Here is a 25,679-nt window from a genome sequence, read left to right as displayed (position 1 = left end):
ATAGGATTTAAACCTATATTTTAATACTTTCCTTTAACGAACTGCTGGATAATAATTTCTATTTATGGCTGCAAAATTACAGAAAGGTTAACTTCACTTGCAACTATGAAATGTCATTTAATTAAAGTGTTCTGCAAGCAGCATACAAATAATGGTCACATTTACAGAGGAGTATTTAACAAGCTAACAACACTGCTAATAATGTCAAAACTGGAATCAGCATGGCATGTTCAAGTAGAATACGTCTACAATTATTTCAGAGAACTCACCTTAATACTGACACAGTAGGGATGGTAACACTGACCGCACTGGGAGCAGGCAAGCAATCGGCCCTCTGCACCTTGGCCAAAACTCCCACAAACTACACACATATCCTAGAATATAAAGAAGATATTTTCAGTTAATAGCCAGTACTAAAAATACAAAGATTCTGATGCTGCTCTAAGAGTGCAATTCAGCATTCTTTTCTATCAAAATCTGGACATTTTAGGGGGCTTATGGTCTTCAGTAAAATACTTATTAAAACTAGGAAAACGTATACAACAGTAAGGCATTAGCAACTTTCCAGTAAAAATTAATTTGTTGATTAACAGTGCCACCCGAGTAGAGTTACACTCTTCCAAGTCCATTTACAAGCCAATGGGCTTAGTTCGGTGTGACACTGCTTAGGAACGAACTGTAAATATATTGGCTGTGCATCTGGAGTCACACCAATGTGCACTAGACGCACACACACCCATCTACAGTTTATGAACGTATATACAGATTCACATCCAGAAAAGTATCCCATTAAAAACAAGGCAGTATGGATCCTCTGGTGCTCATTTTGATATGTCTCGTTTAAGTCATGGTTCTTGATGCAGTAAAAGTTGGTATGCAGCCACCTCGTTAGATGGAAGTGTCTATCTTGCTACACTGTGGTTTCTTTGCCCACTGAGGACACACCACAGCACGGCATGGCAGAGTGCATCACTACAACTGGTTCAACAAAAGGAAGATGCATACCATTTATCCCCCTCCCCCTTCAATTACTGAAAGAGTAAGAGATGAAAAAGTCTGTGAATCTCAGACCCTGCGTCTTTCATGCTGACCCCTGGCTCTGTAAGAATACCTTGCCTTATGTGCAGGATCTGCTAGCGTAATAGATGGAGTACTCAGTGACTAAACCCCAAGAGGAGGTTAGGAGTCACACACTGCACTGCTCAAGCTACCTCCACAAGGGCAGTTCATGAACAGCGCATGAGCACCAATCTGAGTTTACTAAAGCAAACATCAACAGGTGAGAAAATAATAAATATTAATAGACACTGCAACCTGATGCAAAGTAAACTTGTCACTGCTGGAAAACAGTACAACGGTATTGTGCATTGAATTTTCTTCCTCGTCTTTGTTAGAAAAAGTGTCCATATCCATGACCTACACACACAAAACAACAAAACATAAATTCACCACATATGATCTTTTAAATAAGTGATTACCAGTTTTTAAACCTGTTTGTTACTTGTGTTATACAATATGTAGGATTATTTCAGAAGGCTATAGACATGTATTAGAAAACAACATATTATTCAAGGGCTTCCTGACATAAAGCTTGATGGGAAGCAGATCATTTCTGACCTCAGGAAAGTAGCAGTTTCTTCTAGGTTTGCCGCAGATGGCTTGTCCCTTATTCACTTCCTTATTGAGATACTACCCAACAAACATCCCTATTTGGCTCTAGGGGGCCCTGTTTCCTTCCCCGGCAATCAGCGCACACATTCTTAGTTTAAAGATCAGCAAGTTTAAAATAATAAGGAAAAATATCTTAAAGGGAGGGAAGCCAAAAGTAATTTGAATGGTCAAAGAAACTCTCACAGGGATACATGATATTAAGAAGATTTATGGCCAGATTGCTCATAGTAGTGGCAGAAGACAAAAAAGGAAACCATGGAAAAAGGCAAACGCAATGAGCTTTTATATTATAAGTGTCTGAATGAACACACACACACACACACACAAAATAATAATGTTGGATCAAAAATATTTCCTTTGCAGGACTTGGAGCAATTTAATTATATATCATTACTGTGCTTAAAATTAAGATTTTTAGATTACATACTGGCAGGGGTGACCCTGCTTAGCTTTCAAGACCTGATGAGATGGCCCTCTAATGGCCATTTAAACTTTTCCTGCCGGTTGCAAGTAGGTCCCTTTAAACTATCAGCTGGCAGGCGGCAGGGGGAGATCCTTTAAAGGGCCCACAAACCCCACCCCCAGCCCCACCACACCCCCAGTCCCAGTCCCCACCCTCCAGCCCCACAATTACCATGATTCATGCTCCGGCAGGTCCACGGCCTCCTCCCCCTCTTCCTGCGAGGGGCAGCAAGGCCTCCTCCACCACTGTGCAGGCCTGCAGAGGGACGGAGGAGGCCAAAAACGGCCTTGCTGCCCCTCAAATAACCGCCACGCAGCCATTTAAGGGGTGGCAAGGCTGTTTTCGGCCTCCTCTGTCCCTCTGTGGGCATGCAGAGCAGTGGAGGAGGCCCACTGAGGGATGGAGGAGGCCGAAAATGGCCTTGCAGCCCCTCAAATGGCAGCATGGTGGCCATTTGAGAGGCAGCAAGGCCATTTTCGGCCTTCTCCATTGCTCTGCAGGCCCTCAGGGCGGCAGGCCCACAAAGCAGCAGAGGAGGCCCGCAGGGCGGCGAAGTAGGCCGAATATGGCCTTGCCACCCCTTGCGGGAGGAGAGGGGGGACTCCGCGCGCCACAGGGGAAGGTAAGTGTCGGGCTGGGGCTGGGGTGGGGTTTGGTCAGTTTAAAGGGCCCTGCCACCGGCAGGTCCCTTTAAACTATCAGCTAGCAGGTGGCGAGGGGGGGACCCCCCCCACCTGCCAGCTGCTAGTTTAAAGGGACCTGCCACTTGCAAGGCAGGAAAGAGCCCTTTAAACTGTTAAATGCCCCTTTCCCTGCCACTGCTAAGCAGCCAGAAAGGGGCATTTAAACCCCACAAACCAGTTTGTAACTGGCCCCAGTTCCGTGCCAGTTTGTGGTTCCTGGTTTGTGAAATGAACCTCATGGTTCGGGGTTTTTTTGGTTCATGTCGATGTCTAATTCCAATACATAATGCCGGATTAGAGTCAGATAATTCTTTTCAGCTACCAATTTTGCTTGATGAAACCAATTTAAATTATGCACTATAGATACGTCATGGATTCTTACCCCCGGAGTAAGAACAGACCCAATTCCATTCTTCAATTTTGATCTTCCTCGTCCACCTCTTCCAGAAAGGCCTGCACCACGTGGTCTCCGCTTTCCAGGAAACCCCGATCCACGACCCTATTTAATGTAAAGTCAGAAATTTAGAAGAACAAAACAGCCTTCAGAGAACTCTTTAAGAAATTGAGTTGATTCTTCTGAAGCACCCAACTGTGATGATCAGCAGCAGTCTAAGACTCCAAACCATTTACTACAGCAGGCGTACAAAGTGATTAGATCTTGTTTTACAGGATGCCAAGAGGTTTGCAGCATGGATGAGTTCGCCCTTATTTATTAATTATATTTATACTTTGCCTATCTTATGGGCCCAGGGTAGATTTCAAAAATCTTCATTAAAATACCTATCTCTGATCCCGCTGTCTAGTTTAAGCAATACGTATCGATGACCTGAAGGGAAAGTAAGTATTGCTTTCCACTCACTAACAATAATTTTAAAACATCTTCTTTATTCCAGTTTTGTTCATCTTATCTCCCCCAAATCACAATAAAAAAAAGACTTGGGATAGTACATCTCAGTCCTCAATAACCTGCTATGAAATGAGAGACCCAGTTCTAAGTAGTATTGCAGAAGCATTGCCATAAACCTACACCAGAACATCCACAGTACCACCACCCTAGGTATATGTATGTTTGACACACATCCTTATAAAGGTATCAGCATGTCCTGATCATTAATACTATCCTCTGAAATTAATACCATCCTCTGAACTTATAATCCATTGAGAAATGTTTCCATATAAAATCATATTAGTAACACAATCAGTGACAGCAATCTATTAAAAGATCATACAAGCTTTATATCAGAAAAAGGAAAAATGTAGGAATGCTTTTAAACCAGAAAAACAAGAAAAAGCAGCAGCACAGAGCCAATAGGTCTTACTAGCAAGAAACATGCAATAACTTTTGCTAACACCATTAATATACATTATTCTTTCAGACAGTGCAAGCTAACAAAATTAGTCACAAATTAGCAGGTAATAGTAAAATTATGTGAAAAACTGGACATCAATATCAGCTCAGATATAAAACAAACCTATTTACTGATCTCCAATATTAGATTCCTTAATTTTTTTTTCAGTGCTGCAACTGAGTTTACTTTTTAAATGTTTTTAAATGAGACAAATCTGACTGTATGTTAAAAGTAGTTATAATGGATATCTTCATCCAGGAGTGGTTGTTTTGCTGGGGAGTTTTGTGTGACTCCTGGAAGGGATGACAGAAGTTATTCAGTGTAAATGCCAGAACTTATGACAGCCTGTAGAGTTTGGGGGCACCTTATTTTTAAGGCTCCACTTACACCTTCAGTCTCCATCCAGAAGACAGTGGTGATTGAGGCCATAACACATGCCCTCGTCACAGTGTACAAGGTGCAAGATGAGGCCTAAGTGAGTTACCTAAATCTGTCCTAGGAGTTAATGTGTCACTGTTTCACAACTAGTTAAGCTTCAAAAGATCTTTACTCCCAATATTTTTTTAGGAATTTTAAAGATATGAGCTCTTTAGGGCCAAAAGGGAGGTCAAGCACAACACAGAGTTGAATTAGCAACTCACCAGATATGTTTTGTGTATTTATGCTATTGGCAAAAACATATCTTCCTATGTGTTTGGTGAAAGCACATGTATTAAAAGTAATGCAAAATACATAAAAACCAAATTTAAAAGATAACATGTTAATGAAGTTGGGTTTCAGGAGAGTTTTCACCAATACCTTTTTAGCACACAGATAACAAAAGATAACAAGAATATAAATACAGATTAATTACCACTTTGATGCTCCACATGGCACTGCCAGGTAGCAGTCTGGATTTAAAAGTTTCCCGACCTTCTGAAATGTCTGGGGACCAGGAAGGTGGGCTCACTGTATTATGGGTACTCCAAGCCCCCTAGATATGTCAGGTGAGAAAATAGATGTATAAAACTCAGCCAAAGGAAATAAAAATAAACTAAAGGCTGAAAATAAAAGTTCAGAAGGCAAAGCACATGCAGGCACACAGATATACATGTACTCAGCTTAACAAGCAAATGGACACTGGGAGAAGTTTCAGCATTCCCATTTACAGATGATTCCAGTCAGACTTCAGTGTATATATAAAAAAAATTATAAAATAAATATAAGAAACAAGCACTGTCAGAAAATAAAAGGTCATTAGCATGAATAAAAGATGAAGTGTGATTAATGAAGGTTACATCTAGACAGGGATGGGAAGAGCCACCCCCACTGTGGAAATGGCAGCAAGCGGGATGGAGATATGCAGGAGCAGTGTCCGTATGCCTCAATCACATGCCACTCACTACGGGCACCTCCCTTCTCCAGCACTTTCAGAAGTGCTGACTGGACAAGAACCTTGCCAGGTCTCCCCACAGCCTAGCACTGTCTCCCCCACAAACAGCAGAGCTTACTGCTTTCCCATTAAAGGGTTAAAAGGGGTGAATGCAGGAGCTTACTGCCATAATTTTGAAAATGGTGCTAAGCTCCACCCTCTCCATGGATTGGCTTCTGCCTGCAGCCACTGTGCCATCACCCCTTTAAGTCACAGCAAAGGAGGTTTTTCTTTCATTTGACTTAAAAGGGGGGAAACCACTGAAGCCTCACAAGTCATGCTTGACGCCAGCTGGGTGACCTTGGGTCAGTCACAGCTTCTAGGAGCTCTCTCCCTGTGAGATCAGTGGGGCTGAGATTGTCATGAGGATAATAACAACACACTTTGTAAACCACTCTGTGTGGCACTAAGTTGTTCTGAAGGGCAGTATATAAGTTGAATGCTATTATTATTATATCATCATCATTTGGAAGCTCCTCTCAGAAGTGGGGGATATGCTGTGTTTTATTTGGGGATCACAGGTCAGTTTTCTATATTTTAGTCTGCAGTGGGGACGGGGAGCTGACAAACTTGGATAGTGTATGTAATTTTTGAGTTACAAATGAGATAAGCCAAGAAACACAGCTGGAAAAGAATTATTATAATAAAAGGCATGCTACGAAAATGAAAAATAAGTTAATAGTTAAGATATCTATGAGTAGAAGATTTACTCTGACAATGTTCACTTAATCATTCAGCATAGAGTAGTGGTTAGAATGTTGGACTAAGATCTGGGAAATCGAGGCTTGAACGCTCATTAAGCTATGAAAGCTTGCCTGGTGATCTTGGACCAGTCATTCTCTCACAGCTCAATGGTACTTTGCCAGGTTGTTGCAAGGGTAAAATGAAGGAATGCTGTTTTAAGTTACTTAGGGTCCCCGCTGAGGAGGAAAGCAGAGCATAAATATTTTAATACATCTCATTATTGGAAAAGCAGAAAGAGGGCAAATGCAGAACTTAAAGAAAGATAGGGGCATGTTAAACTGCAGTAGCTATTCATAATAGTAATACACTCTACATAGGTCTCCACTTGAAGTAAACTCAGATACTCCAGTTGTTGAAGATCGCCACAGCTTGGTTATTATCAGGAACTAGGTGGAGACTGCATATTACTCCTATTCTGCAATCACTCCGTTGGCTACCCATCTGTTACTGGGCTCAGTTCAAAGTATTAGGTATCGCATACAAAGCCCTTTATGGCCTTAGTCCCCCATATCTACAGGATTGCCTCTCTTCTTATGTTCCGTATCAGCAGGTTCACTAATCTGAACAGGGCCTTTTGCAGGTGCCACCCTGCTTATGGGCAAAATCAACTGCTGCTCATACATGTGCATTCTCTGTGGTGGCCACCATTTTAAGGAATAGCATACCTGAAGAGGCCAGGAAAGCTCCCACTCTCCTGGCTTTCTGCAAACTATGCAAAAATGCATTATTCTAGAGGGCTTTTTTACTCAGATAGGAGGAGTGTACGGGAAGGAAATGGTTTCAAAGAGATGCACAGGTAAAGGGACATGGACTATAGACTATACTGTTTACTGTCTGTTGCTGTAAGTATGAGCCTACTGAGTAGTTTCTACATGGTTTATGATGTCAGGTTGAGAATGCTTATGTTCTGTTTCAGCTCTGTATTGGATTTCTGCTTGTTTTCAAATCTCTGCAAGTTTGCCTTTGTATACCCTACTACTCCAGTCATTGATCATCTCTGCTGTAGCATGTACTGACTTACACTATGGAATCTGCCTTGAGTCTCAGTGAGAGAGGTAGACTATAAATAACATAAATAAAATAATAAAGTAATGCCCCAGAATGTAAAAACAAAGAACAGTCCTGCTTGATCATGCCAGTGGTCCATCTAGTTCAGCCCCATTTCACACAGTGGCCTACTAGTTGCCCTGGAGGACACAGATGCCAAGGTCTTCCCTGATACTTCCCTCCTAGCACTGTTTTTAGAGGTTTGCCACCTCTCCGAACATGGGAGTTTCTCTTCAGTCACCATGGTTAGTAGCCATGAAATGTCTGATCCTCTTTTCAAGCCAACTATGCTTGTGGCCATCAATACATCCAACAGCAGTGAATCCCAGAATTACTCAGTGAGTAAAGTACTTCCCTTTTGTCCATCCTGAGGCTACTGCCCATTGACTTCACTGGTTGCCACCAAGTTCTAGTGTTATGGGAGAGGAAGTTCTCTACCCTCTTTTTTCACCCAATGCATAATCGTATAAATAATAACATACTTTGTAAACCACTCTGAGTGGGCATTAAGTTGTCCTGAAGGGTGGTATATAAACCGAATGTTGTTGTTGTTGTTATTCTATCATGTCCCCCTCTTAGCCTTCTTTTTTCCATATTGAAAAGCCCCAGACTTTTCAGACTTTCCTCATGGGGAAAGATGCTCCAACACCTTAACCATCTTGGTTGTCCTCTTCTGCACTTCTTCCAGTTTATACTTTTCAAGATATAGCAACCAGAATTGGATGTAATCCAAATGAGGCCACTTTGTAAAGATATACAGGAGCGTTACAATATTGGCTGTTGTACTTTCAATCCCTTTCCTAATAATTTCCAGCACACAGTTTGCCTTTTTCACTACTGCTGCACATTGAGTGGACATTTTCATCAAATTGCCCAGATCTTTCCCCCTCTTGATCTTGGCCAATTTAGACTTCCATCAGCATATATTTAAAATTGGGATTTTTTTGTTCCAATATGCACTATCTACACTATCTACATCTATCTACACTGGATTTCATCTGCCACATTATTGCCCACTTACACAATTTATAAAGATCCTCCTTTGGGTTCCCAGGTGCCTGCTGGTGGCAGGCACTCTCCCAGGGATCCCTGCCTCTGCCCACCAAGTGGCATAATGAAAACTCAGGATGACGTTGCTTCCAGTAGTACCACAAGTGACATTACCTCCCTCCCAAAGGGTGTGAACAAAGATAAAGCAGTAAACTCCCCCCCCCCACACACACACACCTGGCTACTAGTGGAGACCTGGCAACCCTAATCTTTCTAGAGCATTATTTTGGTATCATCCACATATTTAACCACTATACAACCCCAATTCCAGACCGTTTATGAAGCAATTAATAACACTGCCCCCAATACCAGTTCACTGCTCACCTGCAAGACCTGTCGATTTATTCCAAATCTCTGCTTCATGATTAACAAGGTTTTAATTCAGAAGGGGACCCATTCTCTTATCTCATGACTGTCAAACATTATATACCAGGACTTGGAAAAGCCTTTTGTCAAGTTCCTACATCAGAGATTCCTAAGAGAAGTTACTAGATCACCTTACCTTATCTATAGGCTTGTTAAAGCTTCTCAAAGAACTCCAAGAGCTTGGTAACTATGCTGATTTCCCCTCAGCTAGCTTTGTTGTTTTATGTGCTTAACAATTCTTTGATAACAGTTACTTTTAATTTTCTGGAATAGCTGTTAGGGTAACTGGTCTGTTATTTCCTTGCTACTCTCTGGTCTTCTTTTTAAAAGTCATTGTAACATTTGCTACTCTCCAGGCCTCCAGCACAGAGGCCAATTTTAGCAGCAAATTACATATACTGGTCAGTAAATCAACAATTTCACATCTGAGTTCTTTAAAAAACCCTCGGGTTTATGCCACCGGGACCTAGAAAACTTAAAATCAAACCTAGAGTTAGCACAGAAGTTAGTCCCCTGGTTGCCAGGCCTGAACTGGCAACCAGGAGACCAGGTGGGGTGGGGATGTGGGGTCTGGCTTTCAGAGACAATGTGACATCACTTCCAGGTGAACCCAATTCCTCTAGGAATTGCAAAAAACTATGATTTAACCATAGATTTCCCACCTATTCCCAGAGAGACATGTTGTCATCTGTGGAAGTTTTTCTGGAAGTGATGTTATGCTATTGCTGCTGCCGATTTTTTAAAAAAATATTCTTTCTGCTTGAGTACCAGCAGGCACATGGCAACCCTAATTAGTACTAGGAAGAAACAAGAGGTCTGTAACCAGAGGATTAGTATCTTCTTTGGAGAGCCTTGCACCTGTCTACCAAGGAGGTTCTCAAAAGCAGGAAATGAAACATCTGTTAGGTGATGCTTTGGGTTTTGATTTAGGCCCATGAAAGCACAGTTCACAGAAACAAACTCTAACCCCCTCCCATTCCAGCACTAGTATTATTCACTCTAAAAGAAATCAGTTTCCTCAAAATTGCTTGGCTACAATTAATAAAGGAACACACATCATTAACAGAAGTCAGCAGGCCTAATAAGACCAGCGTTATAAGCATCTTTACAATTATGCATACATACATCATCAAGTTAGAACTGGATCACTACCAGGTTATCATATTTATGCTTTCACCATAAAGCATGTTTTCAAATAACATATCTGAACATGACATAGATTAAAGGCCCATATATACATTTTAAAAAGAATGCTACACCATCATTTTGAAGATTGCTGTTGCAATCTAGATCTGAGTAACTGCAATTATCACCGTCCGTCTTCTAACTGAGGCATCCCTGACTGTGCCTTATGCCATTTGATTGCATCATTTTTAAATTTTGTAACCTAATCTTACTACATTGAATATTGTATATCTTATACTATTCCTAACTGCATTGTTATATATTTTGTAATCCACCTCAAGCCTCAGCAAGGAAGATGGACTGTAAATAAAATTTATATGTAAGACATCTGATTTACCAAGTCAGTTTATGGACACAGCATTCAGTGGGTTGGATCCAGCCAACTTTTTCATTTAGTCCCTCTCCTCACTACAGCCTCCATCACGGCTTTTGTCCATGCAGGCCCCACAACCCCCAGTATTTACTTCTTCATGAGACCCCCTTATCCATTTTTCAACTGTGGAAAAGCTGGTTGGATCCAGCCCAAAGATCATAGTTATCATTAAGAACATAATTACAGTTTTTAATTCTGCTATTAATCTTGGTTATTTTCGACATAATTTGGTATGACAACAGTGTGAAGTTTTTACCCACAGCAATTGTAATCACAATACTGAAGAAAACCAACACCAAATCCCTCGGTCTCCATATTAGGCAGAAAGTAAAACATAACTCTCTTAAGACCATAAATAAAATGATGATTCCCATGAGATGATTAAATTATTAAAAATCGGGTTTGTTACAAGTTTCAGTAAAACTTGATTACCTGTCTTGACCTTGGCCTCCCAGGAGAAAACTTTCTTTTGGTGATAGCTGGTTTCCCCATGCCGATTTTTGGAGTGAAAGATACATATGCTGCTGGAAGAGTTGCTGAGGATTCTAGTGAGGAAGTCTGACTGCGCATCATGTCATGTGAAGAGCCTAACTCTAATGAGGCTGCTGGTGAGGAAGACACACTGGTCTTGTTTATTTCAACAGATGATGGAAATGAAGAGTATGTCTCAGCTGGTGATTTTAAAAATTTCTCTCCTGATGGTGAACTGTCAGTTGCACAACTTTCACTTGCAGGAAGCGAGGATGTTTCATAATTTTCAGGAGTGTTATCTCCTTCTGCATTTTCTGGCACTATCCTTGCTTCTGACTGCTCTTCTTTCCTAAGGGAGAGTCTCTCTTTGTTTACCAAAATGAAGGTTTCTGGCATCTTAGCTATGGCCTCGGGTGTCACAGGGGGAAGCTGAGATTCCTGCGTGGACACTTCTAATACCTCAGTACTTTCCTGTGATGGCTTCGTTTCCTCTGGTTGTTTGTCGGATGTTTGCTGCATTATATCTGGAATATTTTCAGCCACTTCCATCTCCTTGTCAATGTGATTACCATCAAGTGTGGGACCCTTTTCAGAAGATGGTCTCATTGCATCAGCACCAAAATGATCAGAAACTCGCTTTTCCAATTCACCATTCTTTTCATCTACCGGGATGCCTGGAACAATGAGGGCATCTTATTTTAGCCTCAAATGAATGCATTATTGGAAGAAAAATTCTCAGCATTTTACAAAATAAGATATGTAAATATCTAATTTTTTCCTGAAAATACAAGAGTGGATATTGGTGCAACAGTGACAAAATCTAGAAATTCTAGAGATACATGATACTTAAGTAAGTATCGTGATACCCCCTTATAATGAGACAAACTACTCATTTATCAAGATCAGTATTACTGACTCTAACTAGCAGTGGCTCTCCTGGGTCTCAGGTGGAAGTCTTTCACATCCTTTCAACTGGAGATACCAGGGACTGATCATTCTACCTTCTACATGCAAAGCAGATGCTTTACCAATGAGCCACAGCTGTATCCTTAAAACTTTGGCTTTATATTCTAATAAGATCCTACTCCAGCAGTTTATCTCAGAGCTCCTGTAAATGAGTTGGAAAACAAGGATTCTTTTCTGGTAGTTTGTAGTACGTTGTCGGTATGGTATTAAAGGCTGGCCTAAAATGTCTTAAATTTATATTCATTGCAGTGGCACATTATCAAAGCAAACAAAAATAGAATTGTTTCTTTGCTATTAAATAATTAAAACACTGTAACTAGAAGACTACACCTCTGCACATTGTTTTTTGGAGGAGAATTCCAGATGGTAAGAGGATGCCTGAGAGATGCAATTAAAGTGAACCAAAAGACACCGAAACGAAGAGCTGTTCTGGATCTGACCAAAGGCCCAATCAAGTCCAGTGTCCTGTTTCCACAGTTGGTCACCATTTTTTTCCAGGAGGCCCATAAGCATGGCATGAAGGCAGCAGCCTCCCATCATCGTTTTCCTCCTGCAACTGATAGGCTGTTACTGAATAATGGGTAGGAGTGGTACTTGTGGATGCAAAGCTTCTGGCCTCTGCCTCCCACTACAGCCTGTGCCCCTGGAAATCATGTCCCTGGTGTCAGTGGACCCAGAAGAACAAAATGAGAAGAGTGAAATGAAAATCTGCAACGGAATAGGAGAATTAGTGAAAATTCTAAAAGAGTCCAGTAGCACCTTTAAGACTAACCAATTTTATTGTAGCATAAGCTTTCGAGAATCACGTTCTCTTCGTCAGATGCATGGAGGGCAGAAGGAAACTGGCCAAATATAGAGGAGGAGAGGGGGAGAGGGGGGGAAGGAGGAGAGGGGGGATGTAAACAACTCCTTTGATATGGAGATGCAGACAGCTCCTTTTGGTGTGGGGATCAGTTTGCTTGTGTAAAGATTCAAAGGAGTTTGCCGTGTTAGTCTGTAGTAGCAAAATCAAAAAGAGTTCAGCAGCACTGCAGCACAAGCCCTCGATAACCACAGTCCTCTCCTCCAGATGCATCTGACAAAGAGCCCTCTCACTGGTTGTTGTGGGTTTTCCGGGCTGTATTGCCGTGGTCTTGGCATTGTAGTTCCTGACGTTTCGCCAGCAGCTGTGGCTGGCATCTTCAGAGGTGTAGCACCAAAAGACAGAGATCTCTCAGTGTCTCTCACACTGAGAGATCTCTGTCTTTTGGTGCTACACCTCTGAAGATGCCAGCCACAGCTGCTGGCGAAACGTCAGGAACTACAATGCCAAGACCACGGCAATACAGCCCGGAAAACCCACAACAACCATCGTTCTCCGGCCGTGAAAGCCTTCGACAATACAGCCCTCTCACTGTTTTTTCTGTTGGTGGAAGTATCTTCTAGACCTAGAAAATACAGTTACACAACTGAACTTTCATTTAACCACTGAATTTCCATGTAGCTATCATGGTTAATATCTTTCTATCTAATCCAGTTTTAAAGTCATGCAAGCTAGTAGTCATCATCAATACAACTGATGACAGTAAGTTCTATAAATTAACTAGATTTTGTATGAAGAAGTGCTTTCTTTTGTCTTGATTATACTGTCCATCAATTATATTTGGTTTCAGAGTTATATAAGTGGAAGAAAAAGTTCTCTATCTAGTTCCTCAATAAGTTGTCTATCTGGTTTCCAGTTATATTTGTATAAACCGCCACTGAGCCTCCTTCATCATCATCATTTCTAAACTATGACTGCAATCCAGAGGACACTTCCCTGGGAGTAAGCCTCAGTGAATACCATGGGACTTACTTCAGAGCAGACCTGTGTAGGAGTTCTCCCTAAAAGCCCCTCACCATTTTCTTATATGGAAGCCACTTCAACCTTCTGATCATTTGGTTACCTTTTTCTTCACCTTCTACAAAAATACATTTTCTAAGATGCTGGTACCACAGTTAGGTCCAATAGTCCAAACACAGCTGCATTAAAGATGCATTATGGTAACTACAGTTTTATGTTAGACTTCCTAATAATATCAAACATAAAATCAGTTTTTTTCACTACTGCTGCAGTCCGAGGGACAAACTACAAGGTAAGATTTTTAACGTCAATATACCTCCCCCTCAGGGGACAGTAATTTGCCTCAGCTTGGAGCTGCCCATGCAGCAACAAAATGGGGCAAATAGGTCCCCCCCACCACCGGGGCTGTTTCAACCCAGGAAACTGGTTGGGGGCAGGGGCCCCTCATCGCACCTGCAATGTAGCCTTGAACTAATTGAGCCCCTACAAATTTTAACAAGCTATTCCTGCAAGCAAATCAGGCAAAAGTTAACAACTCACTAAAAATTATATCATGATGACATTCAGCCCTGCGGTGATGTTTTCACTGAAGTATCACTACAGATCTGGACTACCTGTAAATTCTAGCAATCTTTCAACAATGAAAATTTTGATACCTCTAATTTTCTTCAACTAAAATATCACCGGTACAATGAAGTACATGTGCCCTGAGAAGCTTGAAGTATTTAGCAGCTGAATATTTTAAGACATGGGTGGGGGGGAGAGTAAAGGATGAATACTATAAGCAAACTATTAAACCAGTTCTACAGGGTAGTCCCTAAATCACTGAAACCTATGTTAAAAATTATTTTGTACTTTCACACATTCTTCAGGTCTTGGAGTATTTTCTAAGCTGATATAGTACATGGTTTTCATGGAAGAACCACTTTCAAAAAATACTTTTTTGTGCTGTATTGGTTAGAATGTTGGACTAGGATCTAGAATCACCATTCTACCATGGAAGCCACACACTCTCAGCCTAACCTATCTCACAGGGTTGTTATGAGGATAAAATGGAAGAGATGAGAATTATGTCAGCCACCTTGGTTCCTCCTCAGGGAGAAAGATGGGGTATAAATGAATAAATAATAAACAAACTTGCAAGCTTACGTACTTATAACTTTCTTACAGACTTCTCTTACAAAAATTCTCTTCTTGCTCATTACACGAGTCTACAATTCAGTAACTGACAAAGTCTAGAAACTTCAAACACTTTATTTTCTAAAATCAAAAACCTTCTCAACAAGCATGGCATAATCAGGAGCGCTACATAATTATATATTTTGTCTCGCTGCATAATGTTCTTACCGTCTATGATGTATCCAACGGATGGCTCTTGAGTAAGGCTGCCATCCGTTATTAGCTGGTCCTTGTTTACCATGTCATCTGCACCATTTTCTGTTTCCATTTCACCTGCACAAACGTAAGCAGCAACAACACAGTTTATCAGTTCTGATGGCTTTATTGCATTACCTACTGTTAGTAATTGCTGTCACAGCTTGACCTTTGTTTTAAGAATACAAAGAGGTATTTTGACAGTATGATTTCAATAAGCTTGTTCAGAACATTTCAAAACATGGGCAGAACAGTCGTGTTAACTTATTTATAAATTAAGGGAATGATTTTCATGGTCAGCTATAATACTACATAAGCTTCTGTCAGGAATAAAGTGTTCTAGCAACATGGCGAATTACATTCCCTTTACTTTTGCTTTAAGTATGCTAGTCTTTGTAGCTGCAAAATTAAATTGCCTTTGCACAGATTCCTATTGCCATCTAAGAACGATCCTGAAAATAACTTGGCCTCTTGCTGATTTCCACAGGCTTTAACAATGTTAAAGCTTCTTGCTGATTTCCACAGGCAACTTTCATCCTGCTTGAATGACTCAGTAAAACGGAGCACGAATTTTCCACTTGATCCGTAGAGCTTAACTAAGTTAAAGTTTCAAGAACAAATCCCAGTTTCTCAAACTAATAATCTAGCTTTTGGTCTCAAGCTCACTGTGATGTACCTCAACCAGAAAAACCTAACACATGAATGTATTTCATACTAGTTACACTCATTAAAATGCACTAAAGCAAGTAGGCATAGAGAAAACGCCTCTACAGGAATATTAAATTTTATGAGAAGATTCATAGAGGATATTATTGTAAAGAGGCGCAACGATGAAAGATCCCTTTTTATATGAAAAAGCCCAGCAAAAGTTTAAAATACTAAAACTGATTGGAGATGCTGCTGCTTCCAGGGACTGACTAATCTATTCCTGTATGAGACTCCAACATCATTACAGTGAAATTTAAACTTCAATTTGAATGAAATGATAATTTACACTGGTTTCAAATCTGTGGTAAAGTACAGAAATGATCTCTTGAGTGTATGGTGCAAAATAACTACATTAATCTAATAGCTTCATATTATTCTTTGTTGTTAAAATGCCAGTGCCATACTTCCCATGAGAAGAACATGTTCCACACTTTTTCTTCCAGTTCAAACTAGGACAAAAATATTGTAATACACTTTTTTCCCTGCATGCAATATGTTCTACTCTATCATTATTATTAGTGTATTGAGAAAATTTCTACATGGAGCCTGACTAAGGTGGCTTACAAAATAAATATAGTAAAAAAGTAACACTATTATACCACAAAACACCATAAATGTTCTTAATTAAAACCTAGCATTAAAATCCAGCCCTGGTATATAAACATAAAACACTGAGCAGCTTACCATGACTTTTACAATTTTAAGGGTAATGGCAGACTGTAATAATAGCATTAAAAGACCTATTCTTTAATTAAACGCCTGTATTAAAAGAAAGATTTTGATCAGGAGCCTGAAAGAGTGCATGCACCAGGCAAGCCTCAAGAGGAAGGGCATTCCATAGATGAGCTATCACCACAGAAAACACATGGGAGAAGGACAGCCAACAAGTATCCTGGCCCGAGTTGTTTAAGATAAGGACCAGCTCTCTGAATTGTGCCTGGAATCAAATGGACAGCCAGAGCAGAACTGACTTTTCAGCCCTTGAGCAACTTCCACAGATCCACCTGAATCAGACGTTAAGTATACTTCGTTTCCCAAACATGAGAATTCTGTCATAATTATCTCTGTGCTATAAACAATGACATGAAAGACATTTAATGTGCTCAAGTTCGGGAACTCTCTTCCAGGAGTCTTTAGTTTCGACTCACAGTAATTCAGAAGTTAGCAATAGGAGATAAAGAATTTTTTAAAAAATTCTTCTACATTTTTCCTGCACTGATTAGAGCAGGCGCTCCCTAGATATCAGAAGGAAGACAAGCAACAGGTGGGAGACAGATGAAACACTAGGTAATGAGTTTTACCTGGACCAGCTTCTGGAAGCAGCTGGGCAGTCTCCACTGCATCACATGGTAGTGAATGTACCCCATCCCCTTCTGAATGTTTGCAAAGACTGCAGATGTATTCTTTTAATTGAACATCCAGTTCATTATCAGGAGGTTTATCACACTCTATGTGAATCCACCTTGAGGGAAACATAAATTAACACATCTATTTAAATGTTCCAGTAAAATCCAGTATATACTGGAGGAAAAACTCAAATGATATTTTATAGATCTTGGAGCAAGTTGAAACAAATACCAAAAGGGGATCTTAGAAGTCAGAATGTTGATGGACTCAGCCAACTATCAACCACTACTGTAGAAATGATGCCCTATACCCTTCACACTCTAATGGATACCACAGTAGTTCTGTATATATAATTCTTTAGCAAATGTAACCAATAAGATTAATTTCTGGCTACATAAGTAATTGAAACAAGCCAAACTCATATGACAGTTAGGGTTATTTATTTGTATTAAAATTATATTCCATCTTTCCCCATGCCCATCATATAACAATAAATTCCCTCCCCAACGTAAGTCTAATAACATACAATAAATGCAAGTTATCCCTATGTGAGGACTGAATTTATCAACAGATGAGGACTTTAATGGAAAGTCTCATTACCAGCTAGACGTAGCTGCTGTGCATAAGAGAACATGGGAGTTTTCAATGGATTAGTGTTGGGCCCCACAAGTAAAGCAAAATGCACAAGTGAGTTCCCATTAAAAGTCTGAAGCCATTAAGAACAAGTGCCAAATTCATCTGATTAGTAAGACTGAAAGTTAAGGCTTACCTTTTGCACATATGGCAACGCAACTTGTCTTTTTGCAAGTCTGGATGGGATGATTTTTCACAGAAAGGACAAGGTAGGTTGTCATGTTGACGGTAACAACTGTCACACATGAGGCAGTTGTGATGCCACTGGCTACTAGACCGTGTGCCACATTCTGCACATACCCTGCAGTTCTGAAAATCACAGAAAACAGGCCCTTTTGTGTTATCATAACACTCTATGGCATCAAAATAGTGGTTGACTAGCATGTTTCATAAAGCTACAATTTAAAAATTCATTAGGAGGTTTAACAAGTCATAACTAGAAACCTCAATCACTGTGCACCACCACTTAGCACAAATATCTTTGCTGGATGCTGGTCTCCTTTGTTAGCAAAAACTCCTGCTGGTAGCCTCTGCATGCACCCTGGATCACGACCCTCACATTCTCCACTGACATACTTATGCCCAAATCCTACATTTCTTTTGTCTGAACGAATATCTATGCAAACATATGTCACACAATGAACATTCTGCTGCTGCGACTGAAGAAGAAAAGACACTGATCTCTCCTCAAGACACTCAGAAGAACTGTTCACTGCTGCCTATCATCATGGAGATATACAACAGAAGAGCAGGTTCAAACTCTTTTCCTAGGCCTCAACTTTCCCCTCCTCATTGCACTAGACTGAGGATTCGTATAAATTAAGATCCAGCTTTTTCAACTGAGGAAGTCTCATTTTTACACAAGTAAAGAGAAAAGAGATTAAATGCAAAACAGAATTCTACATTAAAAGCATTGTCACTTCAAAATGCTTGCTCTTCAGTTGGACCAATTTGGAAATTTAATAAATGCCATATAATCTATCAATAGCTGGCTTCTACATTGCCATTTCATGTATTAAAAAATAATAAAAATTGTTATTATAAGTGTGAAGTTCCTGGAATCTCTAGCTGGCAGAGGTTCTATCTAGCATCAAAAGCATCTGGCTGGTGTGCAATAAATTCCCAATCCAGAAATACAGGGGAAAGTAACTAATGTCTCAGAGACTATACAATGTACTATTGTTATTGTACTATTTGACAACTAAATAATAATATTCCAGCTTTATTCCAAAGCTGGTAATATTCCAGCTTTGATCATTATGAGTCACTTAAGGCTCTTATTCCAAAGCACTGTAGTTTACAAATCTACTTTCAGTTCTAGTCTAGAAACCCAGTTTGTAGGGAAGAAATAAACTCTAGTCTGTACAGGTGATCCTATTTTGATGTTATGGCAAACTGAAGTTTGATTAAATGATTCTGAAACCAGAAAGCCGCCAATTGCACTCTGATGGGTGGTATTCGGAGGGACACTAGCAGGGCAGCAAGTCTGATTAGTGTTTATTAGGAGTGTGCAGTGAAGAAAACTGTATTTTTTGGATATGGATATCCAGAATACTATATATATTTGGTATACCCAATATTTGGGTCCAAAAATGCTGGTATAGTATTCAGATTTATTTGGAATTCCCAATATATTCAGCTCCATTATTCCATATAGAGGAATTTTTCCAGGGGGCTGGAGGGCCATTTTTCAAGCAAGCTACACCAAAATCACAGAGAACCTAGTCTTGCCTGTCCACTAAAGGCCTGCCCCCATCAAGTTTCATGTTGATTAGATCAAGGGGTCCAGTTTTACTAGCCCCTAAAAAGGAGCCCCTCGGCCACTCTCCATTATTTCCTATGAAAGGAAAAAAACATTATTCAATGCCTTCTCCAGGGCAAGATAGAAGCCTAAAAAAGAGCTTTTGCCAAACACACAAGAGCAATCACACTGGCCAAGTCTCCCAATGTAAACAGAACCAACAAAGCCCAACAGAACCAACACCAAACCAGAGAATCCCAGCAGACTCAAACTGAAGGGACACAAGCCCAACAGAACCAGCATTACTCACAGATGCCGTGCAAGCCAACAGAACCAACATCAAATCAGAGAGTCCCAGCACCCAAACTGGCAAGCACATAGTACCAAAGCAGTCAGCCAGACCTGGCAATGACTTATGGCAAACAAGCAACACTGATGCAGACACACACACACAGTAATGCTGTCTCCCTCCCCCTCCTACTATAGCTTGGGAAACCTGCAAGGGGGAAGGAAACAGACTGCTGCCACCATTAAAATGAGATTCCTGGATAGTCCGGAATATATCTGGATAATTCAGGAGTGTAAATACTAATTTATCCGAATACACCCAAATAAGATAGCTATATCTGGATATATGTGAATAATATCAAAAAGGTATTTTTCAGGCATAATCTTAAATAGGATATACCGAATCACACATCCCTAGTGTTCATCACAAAAAAATTTCATCTTTTCCACACTGTGACACTGAGAGATCTCTGTCTTTTGGTGCTACACCTCTGAAGATGCCAGTCGCAGCTGCTGGCGAAACGTCAGGAACTACAAAGCCAAGACCACGGCAATACAGCCCGGAAAACCCACAACAGCCAAAAAAATTTCTGTTCATCACAGCTGGCTGCAACCTAAGCTTAAGTGAAGTAATATGATAAATGGAATATTTCTGTTGGCTTTATAAAATTCTAAATTATATTTAAACTCACTTTGCATTTCCAGCCATTTGTTGGTACAGAGTCCATAACTGGTTGTAAACAAAAAGTGTGGTACCCTTTGTCACATGTATCACAAACAAGCATCTTGTTGTCTTCTCCAGAATGCCTAAGAAAAAGGTCAGCAGTTTAAGTCTTAGTAGGCAAGAAGCAAAAAAAAATCTTTTAACACTGGTATCACTTTGGAACAAGGTAACTGCAAAACATGGTTCAAAAGAAGTAAGATAATTAAATGTGAGTCTCAAACTAAATATAACTAGAAGGCAGTAGGAAAAGTGGAAGATCGAAAACGAGATGGCTTGACTCAATAAAAGAAGCCATATCCTCTAGTTTGCAGGAACTGAGTAAGTCTGTTAATGAGAGGACATTTTGGAGGTCTTTCATTCATAGGGTCACCACAGGTTGGAGGTGACTTGACGGCACATAACCCCCCCCCCCCAACTATCACTTTTCTTCACTAGAAGAAAACATATGCTTATGATCCCATGTCACAAGTCACCTACTAGGTGCAATGTGGCAAGCCATGACTTTACATTGATGTTGCAAAGAGTAAGTGGATATGTATTATAGAACAAGTAGTTCTAATGCTCAGCGTATAAAGTGCAGTTGCCTTAGACTATTAGTGAAAAGTGAAAGGAGAAATAAAACTTGATTATTTAATAACCCATCTCTGAAACTATTTCCACCAACCCATCACCATTTCTCAAATCAATTCCATCAGGAAGTCTGTTGTGCAGGAGGTTGGCAAGAAACAAATGAATGGAATCCCTAATGTACCGTGGACCTCCACACTCACGGATCACAAATCATCTCTGACAAATGACCTTTTCCCCATGTATTTTCTCATCCCCCTCCACTCATATTTTCATTCTTCTCTCACTCTCTCCACATAATTAAAAAAAAAGATCACAGACCCTAAGCGCAGCTATTTTTATCTACTCTATAACCCTGTCCAATATTTAAAAACAGACTGCTAACTTGTCCCTTCTCCATTCCTGCCTTGGATAGTGCCTTTGTATCATTGTCCTGCCTTACAAGGATTGCTCCACCCTTTGTTTACCTCACTTCTGTTTATCAAGCCCTGGTACTTACAAGGTTGTTACAGGTTTCTAGGAATGATCCTCTTCTTCCTCTCCTTCCTATCATAGTTAAACTTTCTAATGTAGATGCCAGCATATGTAGGACGCTATTCCAGTTTCACTTACTTGCAGTTCTGGCACACTTTGCAGTCAGGACACTGCCAACCTGCCCGTTTTATAGGCGTCACTTGGATATCCAGGCACATCCCATGGTAATGCTGGCCACAGGTAGTACAAAAAAGCTGATCTAGGAGGTCTCCAGGGCTATCACACAATGCACAGTTTGCCTCTTCCTTTGCTACAAATTAACAGATGGCTTTTGAATCATGTTACAAGGAAATAAAACCTTTTCAAACTTCAAGGAAAAACCAAACAGATATAGCTTTAAATTACATTAACAACTTCATCTGAGTAGTATTCAATCATTATATAATGACTGCCATCAAGTCTACAAAATATTGTGACAGAATATATACTGAAATTAAAGGACAATTAGCTTTCATATGAATGCATCCAATGTAAAATGTGATTTCCCAATGAACTGTATACACATGTTAAATTCTTTCTTATTGAAATTCTACTTTTATCGTATTAGTACATAGGCTGTGTCTACATCAGTTTATTTATGCATATTTATTCTTCTTGATATTATTCAACATGTTATATTCATAGTCCAAACCCCACACAGTTTTCTTCCCCCAAGGTGGTACCTCTTTGCTGTTGCCTTTCATACTGCAGAAACATCCCGGCTTGCCCCCTCCCCCACTTCATTCCTAACAGTCTGCAAACGAGGCTGCAGAGCGACTCATCTATAATGTGAGTCGGATTCACAATGACAAAACTGTAATTCAGTAAGGGATTTATGGCGATGCTACAGGTGATTGGCAGAGGTGCGATTAACAGAAAGGTGTCTGGCTGCCATTGCCTGAATTGCTCTGACATTAACATCCATCACAGGGCAGGCAGAAGGTGCTAAGAATCAAGAGATAGATGAAGCAGGATTATAGAAAAGCAAAAGTTAGTAGTTTGAGAAGTTACCAAACCAGGGGAAGCAAAGTGCCAAATGAGGGCTGGATTTGGAAAAGAAGACGTCAGATTAATTGAATGCAAGGGAGTACTAGACCAGTATTAGAGAAGGAAAGGTACTAGTATGAGACAGAAGAAGTAGTAGTATTAGAGAAAGAAAAAGGAAAGATTGGAGAGAGGTGTGTATATGATCTGCAGAAGCTAAGGAAGGTTCAAGCACATGTAATGAATGGGAATACGCAGTCAAATCTATGGATGAAAGCCCAGTCACCTTTTATTAAGTCTGGCTACTGGTACTTACATCTTTGTGGAGCCTGATCAATGTGGTCTGGGCAAAGAAGGGAGAAGCTATTAAAATCCTGAAAAGTGCCTGCTCCAGCAGCACATGGGTAATGGTAGATCTGGGTGCATTTCTCTTCACAGCATTTGATAGTGGCTCCAAGGTGCTTGCAATACGCACATCGCTGAAAAATACAACAAGCATCCATTTAACTTGTTTTTAAAAATCAGACCAATAAAAAGTTAGTTTAAATTATAGCACTTAGAGTACTTTACTTACTTTAGCACTTAAATTATAGCATAAAGTACTTTACAAGCATCCCTAAATCTACTATAAAATAGTAGCCATAAGTGTTTTTAAAATACATTTTTTAAATAATTAATCTAAAAAAATTATAGTTTTATCCTCTGTAACAAATTATTCCAACTAAATAAATAATACCTTATTCTGGTAAGAGTGAAATGTGTTACATTCTCCTGCGAAACTTCAAATATGGATTGTTTCAATTTCTTTTAAAAACACTTAAAATGGTTATACAGTTCTAAAGATTAAATAGTTATATTTATGTCTTGAACATCTAATTTCCAATGATGAAAAAATGTATTTATTTGACTTATATGTAATTATCTAATTTATAGGTTGTTTTTCAGGTTTACTAGGTCATCAGTTTAGCAGCATTAACCCTTCAACTTTGTCTTGTTTCATCATGAGATTATCAACTAAGCAGTTTTGACATCAATTTTATGCAGAGGAATTACATAAATTAGATTTTCAAAATGAGAACAGACTGAAGAAACTTGAGAAAAGGTGGAAAAGTCCAACATATGTTGATTTACAGTACTTATGTAGGAAAGGGAGGAAATAAGAGAAAATAGAATCCCTAATTGCATTTAACCATCAAGACACATATGATAAAATTATGTTGACAATTAGATGCATTTGGCAACTAAGCAAGACATCCATTTTATGATCTATGTGGTACACATAATCTGAAACAAATAAAACAAAATTTAGGGATATCAACATTTGTTAAATATATAGAGCAAAGTGATAAAGCAGTTAGAACTGAAGTAATAAATCTCCACAGGGATTTTTTGTAACAGCTGCTAACTAGGTTTATTTTTTTTCCACAGCAGAATCCACTCTTTTACGACAAAATAAATTAGAAGGTACAATCCAAAACGCTAAAGTAAATTGTTATTGTAACTCAACCTGACCTTTGACAAGGAAAAGTTCAAACGGCACATGAACAAAATGTTTTTAAAGCTGTCCCATATAAAAAGTATGGAAGTATTTCATGTCATTTTTTAAAAAAATGTCAGAGCAAATTACACAATACATTGACAAAAATTAAAAAAGGATTTAATACAAAACAAATGGTAACCAATAGGTGCCTTGATATTGGCTGAAGATTGCTCTTCAGAGAATACATTCTTCTTTTGTGGAATAAAAAATCCACATGATCAAGAAAGCTGCCGAAACAAATATGTTTCAGCTAATACAAAAGTATTATCATTTTTTATTGTTTCTTGACTTGAAGAAAAGTTTTACTTAAGTGAATATGAACTAGTTAGCAAATTAAGACAAATTAACTCCACAGTTGTTTTAAAATTATTAATTTATTATTCAAATTACATAATTAATAACATTAAACACGAATTCAACATATCACACAGGTATAAAGTAAACTACATTTGTAAATATTCCTATGAATACTGTGTACTAGTGGTATATCTACAAATTATTACATCAATGAACTGTGTGAAGCAGGGCTTTTTTTCAGCTGGAACGCAGTGGAACAGAGTTCCGGAACCTCTTGAAAATGGTCACATGGCTGGTGGCCCCGCCCCCTGATCTCCAGACAGAGGGGATTTTAGATTGCCTGTAGGGCAATCTAAATTGTTGTAGGCCACCAGCCATGTGACCATTTTCTTCAAGGGCAACCCACTGAGTTCCACTACCTCTTTTCCCAGAAAAAAAGCCCTGGTGTGAAGTATTCCTTAAATTGTAAATATAAGATTTAGGTTCTCCTTATATTTATCGGAAATTTCTCATTAAATGTATATTAATAATTAGGATTTTCCATCCTTTTTACTTGAGAAAGTATCTTATCTGCTACCATAATATCACAGATTTTGTTGTACCAACCTGTCATGGACTTTTCCTTTTCTTTTGTATGTGTGCAATTTGTATATTGGCTGCTATTAACAACAGATTTATTAATTTCTTACTGATTGTGGTATTTGGTTATTTTCAATGTATCCTAAAATTATTGTCTTTGCCTGTAATGGAATGGAATATCCTGTAATTTCCCTAAATTCATATTTAAGGCTTTACTTTTCTACATTGCCACCAGATCTTCTCCAGCAAAATGTCAGAGATTAAATGTAATCTCACCAGTGTAAGATACTGTCTAGACATAAATTTATAAAAACATTTCTCTTGTGTTATGTGTAGAAGTAAAAGGTGAGTTTGGCTAAAGCTAAGCCCATACATTAGGTCCTATGGCTACACCTATAACTTGTTCCCATTTATATGCATAAGAAGGTGGATTCTAACATCTATAGGAACCTAAAACTTTTAGAGGGCAGAGATAGATTTTGTAAAACATGTGGGTTGTATTCATCTTTCAAAATCAGTTAATTCCCTACAGATGAGTTTCTTAAAATCTGAGGTGCTGAACAGATGCTGAATGTGAAAATATTGAAACCATAGAATCTTGAAGTGTGGAGTGTTTTCTTGCAGGGCTTGCCTTCTTAGTAAAATGCCTTGTTTATACATATCATGAATGCTGTTTAACTCATGCAGTTTATGTGATTCATATGATTTTTGTGTTATACTAAGCGGGAATTTTTTTAGCCAAAAAAGTCTGTACTGGGGAGATGTCCATTGCTAATTTGGAGC

At 39.3% G+C, this 25,679-nt stretch overlaps 1 protein-coding gene across 6 annotated transcripts in view; it reads right to left on the bottom strand.

Annotated features, from left to right (window-relative positions):
• The window catches only part of KMT2C (lysine methyltransferase 2C), a 198,163-nt gene that overhangs the window by 70,746 nt on the left and 101,738 nt on the right, over positions 1–25,679 (bottom strand). For all 6 annotated transcript variants that reach the window (XM_054991675.1, XM_054991677.1, XM_054991678.1 and 3 more), the window contains exons 7-17: positions 22,797–22,959; positions 21,596–21,767; positions 20,385–20,499; positions 17,800–17,972; positions 16,985–17,145; positions 14,949–15,053; positions 10,775–11,487; positions 5,020–5,139; positions 3,200–3,316; positions 1,315–1,416; positions 270–374 (exon numbers count right to left, since the gene is read on the bottom strand). In XM_054991675.1, coding sequence (XP_054847650.1) covers positions 270–374; positions 1,315–1,416; positions 3,200–3,316; positions 5,020–5,139; positions 10,775–11,487; positions 14,949–15,053; positions 16,985–17,145; positions 17,800–17,972; positions 20,385–20,499; positions 21,596–21,767; positions 22,797–22,959 — 2,046 coding nt within the window. The remainder of the gene's footprint in view (positions 1–269; positions 375–1,314; positions 1,417–3,199; positions 3,317–5,019; positions 5,140–10,774; positions 11,488–14,948; positions 15,054–16,984; positions 17,146–17,799; positions 17,973–20,384; positions 20,500–21,595; positions 21,768–22,796; positions 22,960–25,679) is intronic.

Source organism: Eublepharis macularius, chromosome 11 (assembly GCF_028583425.1).
Source record: "Eublepharis macularius isolate TG4126 chromosome 11, MPM_Emac_v1.0, whole genome shotgun sequence".
NCBI lineage: Eukaryota > Metazoa > Chordata > Lepidosauria > Squamata > Eublepharidae > Eublepharis > Eublepharis macularius.
Note: the sequence above shows the minus strand (reverse complement) of the source record. Positions and strands in the feature narration are given on the sequence as shown.